This window comes from Podarcis erhardii (genome assembly GCF_964252035.2).
Source record: "Podarcis erhardii genome assembly, chromosome: 10".
Lineage (NCBI taxonomy): Eukaryota > Metazoa > Chordata > Lepidosauria > Squamata > Lacertidae > Podarcis > Podarcis erhardii.
Window position 1 is genome coordinate 74,531,590 of NC_138500.1, and position 12,233 is coordinate 74,543,822.

Consider the following 12,233-nt stretch of genomic DNA (forward strand, 5'->3'; position numbering starts at 1 on the left):
ATCTGAGTCATGTGACTCAAATTGGGTCTACTCTGCAGAAGCCCTTTAGGAAGTCTCACAAATCACTCTTTTGTTTCTTCACCACTGGCATCTTCTGTAGCAATTTCATAGTTAAAGGCTCAGCTTGTCTTTCTTTCTGCTGCATTTATGAGTCACTCCATAACTGTGGGGTTCTCTGTGAAACATACAGTGTACAAAAGTAAAAATGATAAAAGGTAAAAGCAGATCAATTAATCATTCAAATATAAGAATTACAAGTTCAGACTAGTTCCGTGAGATTATTGAAGTAGTTTTCATTACTTTTAAGTAAGTCTGTAACAAATAAAATGACAGATATTTAAGAGGACACTACCCCTCATTTTACCGTGAAAACATTCCACAGTTCGTTCCTTCCCCACTGCTGTTTCTGATTGTTTCTGAAATTAGTAAAAAGTGTATTTCAGGTTTTTAAAACATTAATGATTGATTCATTTTTCAAACCCACTCTTCCTTATTGGTAACAGTCTTTAGAAGCTTCACATTTTTTAAAGAACTGAATTACTGTACTTTAAATTTTGAAGGCAGGTACAGTTTACTCCACTGAAGTTCTAGTGTTGTCCAACCATTTTGTTAATTCACTGTTTTCTTCTTTCTCTCCCAACCCCCTTTCCTTGTTACCCTTGGGTGGATGCAACGTAGCAGGAAAAGCAAGACGGAAAGCAAGTGGAATCACAAATGGATTCAGATTTGATGGCATCTGACAATGGGCTCTTAATAGGTAAGGTGCATTAAGTAGCCTTTACTATTCTTTTCCTGACAACCATACAAAGCAACAGCCTGTCTTCCCTGTGTAAGTGCTACTCTCAGGGTCCCTTAAGATAGTACTTGTTTCCTGTAAGAGTTATGAACAACTGCCTGAGCAGTCGGCTAATAGAAGCTAGATTGTTTCATGAGACAAATATTGGGTTGGTTCAAATGTAAAACTAAATCCCAGTTTAGTGTTACAAGAATGAGCCAAGGAGACGCTTCTTCTCTCCCCCATGTGCTCAGTGTGGCTATAAAAAGAATTTAGGAAGCTTTTGCTTCTGGTTTATATTATCTGTAGCTCGTTGTCTTGTTTAAACCTGACAAACTGTGCTTAATCTTAAGTGTGGTTGCTTGAAACAAACCTTCAAACCATAGCTTAAGAAGTTGGCGTGTTTCAACAAACCATGGTTAAGATTAACTGCAATTTAGGGACACGGGTGGCGCTGTGGGTTAAACCACAGAGCCTAGGACTTGCTGATCAGAAGGCTGGCGGTTCGAATCCCCGCAATGACGGGGTGAGCTCCCGTTGCTCGGTCCCTGCTCAGATCAAAACTTTATTAGCAAAGCCAACAGGCCACAGCTATACAAGAATTAAAATAAAAATAAGAATAAAAAGAAGAAAAGAGCAGGCAAAAGGAGGTCCGTCAGATGAACAAGTCTGTCACTCAGATGGTGGCCCTCAATTTCACAGCTCTCTCGATGTACCTCGCGACCTTCTCTGTTATCTGACTATCCGTATCAGATAAGAGAAAATACAGTGTAATGTCTGGTGAGCGGCCGGGGTTGGAGAGAATGAGTGGAGTAATAATCTCATTCCTTAGGTCTTTGTAAATGGGGCAGGATAGGAGGACGTGGGACACTGTTTCCGTGTTACCATCTCCACATGGGCAGAGACGTTTTTCAAATGGAGTCTTTTGATAACGACCTTCGAGTACGGCAGAAGGAAGAACATCCCATCTAGCCAATGTAAAGGCACGTCTGTATTTTGGGATGGTTAATTTAAACAGATATGAAGCTGGGGAGTCAAAATGAGAAGGGGGAGAGTAGGTATACCATGGGCACAGTTTCTTTAAGATAGTCAGGTTGTTTTGCCGTTCAATGTCTTTCAGGCGCTGGCCTATTAGACTCTTTGCTTTAATGAGGCCCATTGATAGTAGGGACTGTGAATGCAAACCGCATGTAAGGAGTTTTTGATGCACAGTTTTGAACCACTTGCTTTTGTGAGGGTCTTGCATTACTAGAGGCAGTAGACCAGGTGGATTTAGATTAAGACGAAGCCAATAGTTGAATGTTCTTTGCCAGGTCTGAGTTTCTACAGATGGAAGGCAGGCCTCGAGTCGTAATGCTGCGTTTGGAACACAGGTGGGGACGCCGAATATCTGCCTTAGGAATTTAGACTGAACAGTTTCAAGACTGGAGCAGTGGTTCCCCGTCCAGATTTGTGCCCCATACAGTAACTGCGCCAGAGGTTTTGCTTGAAAAACTTCAAGGGCTGCTGGGATGTATCTGCCCCCCTTCGTGTAAAAGAAGCGGGACAGCATCTTAATACTTTGAGCTGCTTTTTCTTTGGCACATTTTTGATGGACATCCCAGGACCCAGTCGACTGGAAAACGATGCCCAGATATTTGAAGGCTTTAACCTGTTCAATTGTCTGGTTATCCATCCTCCAGCTGTACTGTCTGTGTTTCCTTGCAAAAACCATAATTTTGGTTTTCTGATAGTTTATTGCCAGTTGCTCTCTCCTGCAGTATGCTGAAAGTTCACCTATGAGCCTATTTAAGCCTATTCTTGTTCGAGATAGGAGTATCGCATCATCAGCATACAAAAGTACTGATATTGATTTGTCAGCCAGTTTGGGGGCGTGGAAGTCCGGAGATGACAAACAGTTAACCATATCACTGATGTAAAAGTTGAATAGAACTGGGGCCAGGATGCAACCTTGCTTGACCCCCTTGCTGACAGGAACTGGTCCTATAAGATGGCCATTTAACGAAGTTCTTACATGCAGCACCGTGTCTTTATATAAACAGCTGATCAGAAATAATAGTCTTTTGTCTATACTTGATGTGCTCAATTTATCCCAGAGTCTTGCACGTGGAATTGAATCGAAAGCAGCCTTTAGATCGATAAAGGCTGCATATAGCACCCCACGGGTTTTTTTGGCATATTTGTCAATTAAATAGGCTAGGGTGAAGCAATGGTCTATGGTGGATCTGCCTTGTCTGAAACCCGCTTGCTCTTCCGCTAGAATAGCTTCAGTTTCCAGCCAGCTAGTTAGCTTAATATAAAGATGTTTGGCATATAGTTTGCTGGGTATAGGCAGAAGGCTGATTGGTCTATAGCTCGCCGGGTCTGGCATAGGTCCTTTTTTATAGATTGGAATAACTATTGCCTCAGTCCAACCATCTGGGAGTAAACCCGTTGAGTCGATCCAAGAGAATAAAGACGCCAGCAGGGGGGCCCACCAGCCAATGTTGGACTTCAGAAGTTCGGCAGGGATGTAATCATTCCCTGGGGCCTTGTTGTTCTTTAATTGTGCGATTAAGTTCTCAACTTCCTTTACAGTTACTGGTGGCCAATGAGGTAGGTCCTCCAATTGAATGCATAGTTTGTAATGTTGGGCTTCCTGGTCATAGAACAGAGATTGAAAATGGCGCAACCACTCCATTGGTTCCACTGTACAGATGGAATTAGTACGCTCCTGATCCAGTAGACCAGATATGGTTCGCCAAAAGCAAGTAGTATCTTTCTCGTGTGATGCCTTAACCAAACTGTGCCATGCGGCTCTTTCAGCTTCCAGTTTCTTTCTCCTTAGTAATTGTTTGTAAGACCGTCTCAGATAAATATAAGCATTAAGTAGGGGAGCAGTCCCTAATTTCCTATATCTCTGGTAGGCTGTTCTCATTTGTCTCCTTGTTTGCCTGCACTCCAGGTCGAACCAGCTAGCTCCGTCCTTTGCCCTCTTTGTAGCGGCGCTTTGTATCACTGTTGTTAAATGGGGTTTCAATCTTTCCGAAAGTAATTTAAAGCGTTCCATAATCGCATCTACTGAATTGCCTGACACAATAGCGGAGCGAATAAGCTTTAACTCCACTGACTGAAGAAGGAGGGTTAGATTTTCATTCAGTATTGGGGACCATTTGAGTCTTTTGGGAGCAGGTATACCCAAATTTACAGAAGGTATATATTGTGGCTCGGCAATAGAATAGTCAAAAGGCCGACCTGCAAGCTCTAAAATTAGAGGTAGGTGATCACTCAGAGTATTGTGGCCCACTTGAAACTTCCTTACAAGGCTGTGAGCAAATCTTGAGATTAGAATATAATCTATAACGCTTCCCCCAGCCTTGGAAAAATGGGTATATTCCCCGGGGCGATCCCCCTCTATGTTGCCGTTTAATATCAGCAGTTCCCTCCGTCTGGCAGCCTGCACTAAGCAGAGACCTGAAAAATTACTTCTGCTATCTTTGGACAGTCGTGTCGCACCAATATCCGTCTGTTCTTCAGGGTCCATAAATAGGTTGAAGTGAGTGTGTAGACTATTGTCATCTGTTCCTATACGAGCGTTAAAGTCTCCACACACAATAGTCAGGGCAGACGGGTAAGTAGATTCGAGAGGCTCTAAAAACGCCTCTAGCTCAGCCCATGTAGCCTTGGCCACGGGATTTTTTTGGCCTGGGGGAATATAGACATTGCTCGGTCCCTGCTCCTGCCAACCTAGCAGTTCAAAAACACATCAAAGTGCAAGTAGATAAATAGGTACCGCTCCAGCGGGAGGGTAAACGGCGTTTCCGTGCGCTGCTCTGGTTCACCAGAAGCGGCTTAGTCATGCTGGCCACATGACCCGGAAGCTGTACGCCGGCTCCCTCGGCCAATAAAGCGAGATGAGCACTGTAACCCCAGAGTCGGTCACGACTGGACCTAATGGTCAGGGGTCCCTTTCCCTTTCCCTTTAGTGACTGGACATGCATGCTGAACAGTGGTTAATCAAAAATGGAATTGAAAACTTCTGGCAGCACGTCTCTTAGTGACTTTTAGCAGAATGTATGGACTTGCCTTTGTTGGAAAGTTTTGTATTTGAGTCGGTGTTGGGCAATAGGAAAATTCCGCCTCTGGTGACTGAACTGTGATGGCTCCTGCAAACAGACAAGTCATCGCTAGATGCTGCAGTCCACAAGGGATTCATATGCATGTATCAACAGGTCCCTCAGAGTATGTTTCCTTGAAGTCAAAGAGGCCAATTTCCGAGTAAATGCTTTAGAATCCTTATGGAGGGTTGCTGGTTCCTCGTGGATTGGCTCGGGATCTGGGTGCATGGTAAATCAATTTGAAGTTCCAGGCTTGCTAATGGCCCCGATAAAGCACATTTTGCCATAATAAAATGATCATATGAACCAGCCACAATTTGGTTCTCAGTGTTTAGAAGTCTTTGTGCTCCAGGCTCAATGAAATCTGCCCCAAGGCTATTTTTAGAGGATGCCTGGTGTCCCTGGCTATATTGAGCCAGATCACAGAAGGGCAAATGCCAGGCAGTGGTAGATGCCTTAAGAGCTGATTAAGTAATGCACATTTTGAGACAGAGAGGAGGAGAATGCTTTTTGTGGTAAGTGTAGCCAAGAGATTTGCACTGTCTTCTAACATTTACCTGAGAAATGTATTTTGGACGCCGTGCAAAATGGAACTGCACTTGCCAAATGCCTCCGGAATCATGGGAATGTGTCGTGAAGTAGCTGTGTTGGTTGTTGATCAACTTTGTAGGCCTGCAATCATTTTTGAACTTTTGCCACCAGGCCCGTTGAAAGTGGCAGCCATTGCCCCTTTCCCTTAGGTGAGGCGTGTTTGCTTCTGTCATGAGTCCCATGGAGACGTCATGGTCAGATCCTGAAGAGGACTGGAAGGAGTTTTGGGGGTTGGAGCAGTATGACCCCAGAGAGGGTCCTAGCAGGATTGGGGTGGTAAAATTGGGACCCCAATAAGTGTGTGAGCCCAATAAGGGGGCCAGCAGGCTGGGCTATGGAGTGGAGAAGTGGATTACACTGTCAGTTGGTAAATGGAGATTTAACATTAGAAACTCTTTTCTGATCCAGTGCATTGATGAAGTTTGTCAACATATTTCATTACATTTAAAATTTGTTAAATTTGTTTCCCCTACACAACCTAACCCAAACCCTAAAATGCTGGAGCTCTGGGTGCTGCTTGCTCTGTGGGCAAAGAAAGACAGCACTTGTCCAACAAGAAATGTCTGGTGGCTACTGCTGGCAGCACCGAGAAGGAAATAATCTTGGGTTCCAACTTATCTTTGTTTAGCAATTGCTAACCACTGCACTTATTTTATTGATGGCTTTCATCCTGACATTTCACTGCTCTACCCACTGCAGCCCAACCTGGGGTGGTGGGTGGGAGAAGACTATGCACAGCTAGTCAGATTCCTAAATTAAATAGTCATTTCTGCAGATTTTTGGATTATAATGTGACTCTGAAACTCCTTTTTAATTTAAGTGGCCTGGCAAGTCTATGGAAATTTCAAGCATGACTCAAAATCTTATCCTTCTTTGCTGGAGAGAACATCCTGTAACTGATTAATGAAGTGTAAGGCAGGCAATAAAAGCTTTGTAGCTCTGATAATGATTTATAATCTGGGGCATAAGTACAGTGAGGTCATGTCCCCCAGAAAATAATTGATTTTTTTATTTGATCTGCATAGTCACTGAAATATATTTCATATGTGTGCCTCCTCTCATTTCTTCATTACCATTTGCTAATTTTATTTTTGTATGTCTAATGCAATCCTAGAGAATAGGATACAGTGGTTGACTTTTCACACCCTGTGGCTGTTGAACATTTATTAAACCATGGCGTAGTGTTATATCCTCCAGCTGGGCAGGATTCACGGATAACCAGAATCTGAACAAACCACAGTTTAGTAACCTGGGGGGGGGGAGGGGGGACCTGTCATGCTGCCCTAAATTTAGCTCTGCACCGAGAGTTTGATACCCATCGGCTCCCCTCAGCCAGTCGAAGTTGTTCCCCTTGCGTAGCCGCTGTCTTATGCTGACACCGTCTAGGAGCCACAGGTGAGAACTGAGTGCAGGATGGGGACTCAAGGTGGACGAACTACCCCAGAAGGAACATGTTGTGTCCCCCACCAATAATACACCCATATTATTAAATTAATAAATATTAATAAATAATTATTTGGTGATTTATAACAAAACAATATTAAAATACAATATACAATATTCAAAAACCACAACAAACAAAAACTCAACAGAGATACCATAAAAGCCCTAACGTAAAACACAATTTAAAAGTCTGAGGGACAAAAAATGTTTTCCCTGGGTGCCAAAAAGGGCCCTTTCCCATGGATGTTCACCAGGAACTCATCTGCAGAAGCCTCTGATCCAGAAGCCATGGACAGTCTTATCCTCTACCGATTTGCCTCAACTCCTTTTATAGCCTGCTGAGTTGGTGGCCAACCCCACATTGCACAGCAGCAAATTTAATAGTTTAACTTTCCACTGTACATTTCTTTTTAAAAATAGCCTTGACGTGCATTGGGGTTGCCAATGTTCTCCTTGTGTTCTCTCAGTGGGAACCAGGCCACCTGAGCTCTGAATGCATTCCCTGATGGGGTAAATAGAAGTTGGTGGGTGGGCAGGGGGCAGGGGAAATAGCTCAGGGGAAACCCTCTGGCCATGCCGTATTCCTCCTTATACCATTTGGTCCCTCTTCACTGTGGCTGCTTTTAAAAGAAATATAAAAGGGAGAGGAGAACTGGCCACAAACCTCCTGGACCTGGCCTTGTTTGGCCATTGGCTCTGGTAAACAGCAACAAGCTCCAAGTGCATTGCTGCCCCGGAACGAAGCAGGAAGGGCAAATGCCGGCCTGCTCTTTACCCACCAGAGGGAAAGGTCCAGTCCCTTGATCAAAGATGGAACTATAACAGAGCGGCTGTCCCACTTTCCAGCCGTAACTTCAGAGGTGCATTTTAATCCCCAGAGCACTGTAACCCTCAGGATCTGGAGCGGTTAAATACTTTGGATCCTTGCATTTGTTTTCAAGCGCTCTGAATGCAAGTCAAATAAAACCACAATCAAATAGAAATAATGGTATTTATACAGCACTTTTCCCTAAGTGCTTCATACGCATTATTATCCCACAACAATGCGCTCCTGTACAAAGCTGCCCATTTGTTAAGGTCATCTTCTTATGCCGTCTCTCCTCCATCAGACAGTGTATGTGTTTGTGCTTGAGGTGGGGAAAGCACTTTTTCTGTCTGTACAATGCCAGGAGCATTAAATAGCAGAAACAAAGACTCTTTGAACCTGGGTTAGTGCAAGCAGACATGATGCACTGAACTCTTGTTACTTTTAATTAACCTTTAATGCAACCAGCCTCTGTATATATTCTGCAACCACCCTGTTCGTTCTCAGTGAATATGGAAATGGCAGAGGTTGAATGAATACTCCTTCGTATTTGAGTATGTTCCTAATTTAACACCAAGGCCACAGATGCTGAGAGAGAGAGAGAGAGAGAGAGAGAGAGAGAGAGAGAGATATCACGGTGAAACTCCAATCACAGTCAAGACCTAGAATCCAGTATGTGAAATAAATCAAGTTGTGAGACGGCAGGTGTGAGCTGGGAGTCTGAAGTACCAGGAGATGGTAGCACCTCAGGCCAGGCCAGGCCGTCCCTGAGCAAACAATGGTTTGGGCTGCAGAGTCAGGCCAGTTTATAGGATCAGGTGGAAAGCTCTTCGCTCGTGCCTCCGACCCCTGCAGAGCTGTTGGTGGCAATTTAAGTCTGTGGCTTCACTGACACCAAATCCCACAGCAGGCGAGCAGCTGCTCCCTTTGGCAAGCTCACATCATTCTGCAGAGATCAAGTGGCCGGAATCTGCTGTTTTGAGACCCCTGTGCTTTGGAATGGTTTCCTCATGGAAATGATTCTCTCCCCTCCCAAGTTGTTCAGAACCCGTTAATGCTCCGTTTCTCTCTTTCACACGCCACACGGCCTGTTGTGTTTCACTGTGCCCTTAACACGCTGGTTACACTTCTGGGCCCAGCAGACATTGGCCTTTTGCTCTGTGATTTAAAGAAAAAGAAAAAAAAAGAAAGAAAGAAAAAGAAAGAAGGATAAGCAACTCTACATCCCATCTTGAGCACATGAATCCTGTTTCTCTCCGTCACTTGTGGGCATATTGCCATGTGCAGGACTTCATTCAGGCAGGGCTCCCCCCTCGCCCCTTCCTCAAACTGTTTCTAATTAGTAGGAACTAGTCTGTGGGAGCCTGTCTCAGATATTATTCCACAATGTTTTTACTTCTCTGTTTCACTAATACTTAGCCCTCTTCCCACGTGTCCCCAAAACCCTGGCACCTTTGTTGCAAAGCTGGAGTTGCTACAGCCCTCTGGGTGACCCACCTCCTCCTTCTCCACCTCCTGCTGCTGCAGATGTACAAACTGCCTCCGCCTCCACCCTTTCTCCTCTCCCTCTTTCCCCCTCCATTTCAGCACATTCCCATGATCCGAGATCCTCCCAAATTCCCAAACCTGAGTGCTACATCCTGTTTCCTGCAATTGGAACCACATCAGTAGATTTACAGTGTAGCTATTTTTAGGTGTTTGCTTATGATACGTGTGGTCCGTGAGGCACCTATATCCCAGATCACGACCCGTTCATAGAGACCTTTGTCCATGTGCATGCATACTGCGGTCACGATGAGACATTATTGGTGTGCAGTGGGCTGCAGCCAAAACAGCCATCACCACACTGGTTGTCTATTCACTCCAGTTGCAAGAAGCACCCCCACAGTACTGGGCATGGCTACCGATTGCAATAGAGCACAGTCTGTTTCACAGTGGTGTATCCCAACATGTGTGCAGGCATATGCATATGCTAAGGAGTGGCTTGTTGGCATCCATGTGTCTCGGGAGACGGTGGAGGAGTGTGCCTTTGGGGGTGAAGGCAAACTGCTGGAGACTTTTAGTGCTTGCTGTGGCTGGAGAGACCCACAGGGGAGAGACATGTTTTGTTGCAGGCGGGGCAGATGAAGGCGTCCCATTGTGCAGCTGCAGATGCACCAGGGCGTTTCTCCTCTCAGCTTTCCTCCGGCAGTCACTCTTCCTCTGGTCACTGCTATGGATGCACAACCTGTCTGTCTGTCTGTCTCCAGGCGCTGTGGTTGTCTGAAAGGGATTCTCACACGGTAGGGTTGATGTTGCCGGCCTTCATAAGCAGTGGCTGCAGATATTTGCAGGGTGAACTGGGCCAAATGTCTTGATCACTCTGCACCAGTTTTATTCCAGGCCTTATTCCAACCCCCTTTTTTTGCATGTCCAAAAATAGACAGTAGAGCAAAAACATCTTTTCAGATGTGCTGTAGTTTGCCAGCAAACTCGTGTTTTGTGGCTGTTTCTCAGATCAACATTCTTGGACTTTCAAAAAATTCCTCATCCAGGGCTTCTGAGTCAACTCAGCAGTTCTGGGATAAGAGGACAGGTTCTCTTAAGGATCAGTCACTGGTTAAACAGGAAGCAGAGAGCAGGAATAAAGGGACAGTTTTCACAATACAGGGAAATCAGTGGGTTCCCCCAAGGATCTGTACTGGGATTAGCAATGGGCGAATCTGACAGTTTCTTTCTCAGTTTCTAATTTTTCTAATCTTAAGGACAGTTCTCCGCATTTCCGCATCCATTTGTGATTTTTTTTTTAAGTCTTCATGAAAATTCAACAGCATTTAAATGCTAATTTCACCTAATACACACATTTCTAATGCAATTTTTCCTAAGATAACACATTTTTGCAATGTGATTTTCCCTAATATATGCATTTTTAGGTGTACTTTTGTATATGCATTTTTGTGCATATTACTGGGTTGGGGAGCTTTATTGCCAAAATTAAGAGAAATGTGAATATAAAAAGAATGGCTGTGTTTTGGTTTGCACACTGATTCAGAAAGAATGAATTGGTTAAGTTTACCTTTGAAAACAAACTGAACCAAATTTCTTATTGATCCCAAATTGAAACTTGGGAAGGGGTCCAGAAGGATCTCTCCAACAAAATTTCAAACAAAATGGCTAGTCCGTGTACACTGATGCACATTGAGACCTCTCCACTCATATAGGGTGTTTGCACATAACAGTATATTCGGGACTCAGTGCTGCTCATGCATGCAAATTTTGTGCACAACACCATCAATAAAATGCTGTCTCGTTTTATTTTCCCATTTAATCCAGTTTTACTGGAAAATTTACTGGAAAATTCTATAGATTATAAAACAGCAGAATCTATTTTTCTATAGATTAAAAAATATTCACAGCAGAAATGGTGAATTTGAATTGGGGGCGTGTGATATTTTGATGAGGATGATGGTGATGTGAAAAAAATGCAGATAAGAGAAACACATGTCCACAAGAAACCGCTGTGTGGAAGTAGGGTCTGAATTATCAGTGGCTCCTATGGACACAGCAACTTGGGTCTGAATCCGGAAACAGATTGGGGCCCAGGCAGGTAGCTCAGCAGCCATCATGGGGTGTCAGCAGTCACCCCCAAGCTCTTGGTGTAAACGCGCGTGGATGAGGGCCCCTTGGCTGCGGGTCTTCTTCCTATGCTCTAGGCACTGGGAAGCCCTTTAAAGGTTTCTTGCAGCTTGCCCTCTTTACATGAAAGCAGAAACATTTTCTGAGGCAAAACATTAAAAACAAACGCCATATATATATATATATATATATATATATATATATACACACACACACACACACACACACCGTATATATGTGTGTGTGTGTGTGTGTGTGTGTGTGTGTGTGTATATATATATATATATATAATCTTTAGTGCTATTTTTCTAGAAAAAGAGGTACTGGAACACCGCCCTTGTTCTCTTAGAATGCCAATGGCACCCACTTGAGAGGTGCCAGAACTGAGTTCTGGCTGAAAAAAGCCCTGTATATATTTAGTATTATAAACCCCCCCCCCTTAAAACATAGCTGTCCACCTTCCCTTTGTTTTGTGGGAAATTCCCTTATTCCAGCGCCATTTCCCGCTGCTATCCCGGATTGTTAGATATCCCGTAGACTGTCCCTGGGAAAGGTGAGGCTGCTGATCCCTTATTTTCAAATCCAAAAGTTGACAGCTATGCCTTAAAGGACCATTTTACCAAGAACGTGTAAACAAGGGTATGACTTGAGTGTTTTTCAAATCTTTTCCTTTCAGGGAAGCTCACAGTGAGTTGTGGTCCAAAGAGCTCCCCTCCACATGGCTGCCACAGAACGCCAGGCAGTTGCAGGGGATTCTGGGGCATGTTTTAGGGGGTCTTCTCAGTTTGTGGGGGATGTAGCTGCCTGGCTTCTGGGATAAGGCTGTTACCCTGCTTAAGCAGAAACACACCCAGCAATCTCCTGGGCTGCACACCACAGGGAAAAGAGGCGTGATATTGTGAGCAGG

The 12,233-nt window shown here is 44.2% G+C and overlaps 1 protein-coding gene across 1 annotated transcript in view; it reads left to right on the plus strand.

The window, feature by feature from the left end:
* FAM107B (family with sequence similarity 107 member B) overlaps nucleotides 1-12,233 on the plus strand; it is a 113,413-nt gene that overhangs the window by 35,835 nt on the left and 65,345 nt on the right. Inside the window, exon 2 of the mRNA XM_081879232.1 lies at nucleotides 679-757. Within this exon, the coding sequence (XP_081735358.1) occupies nucleotides 715-757 (43 nt within the window). The 5' untranslated portion in view covers nucleotides 679-714. The remainder of the gene's footprint in view (nucleotides 1-678; nucleotides 758-12,233) is intronic.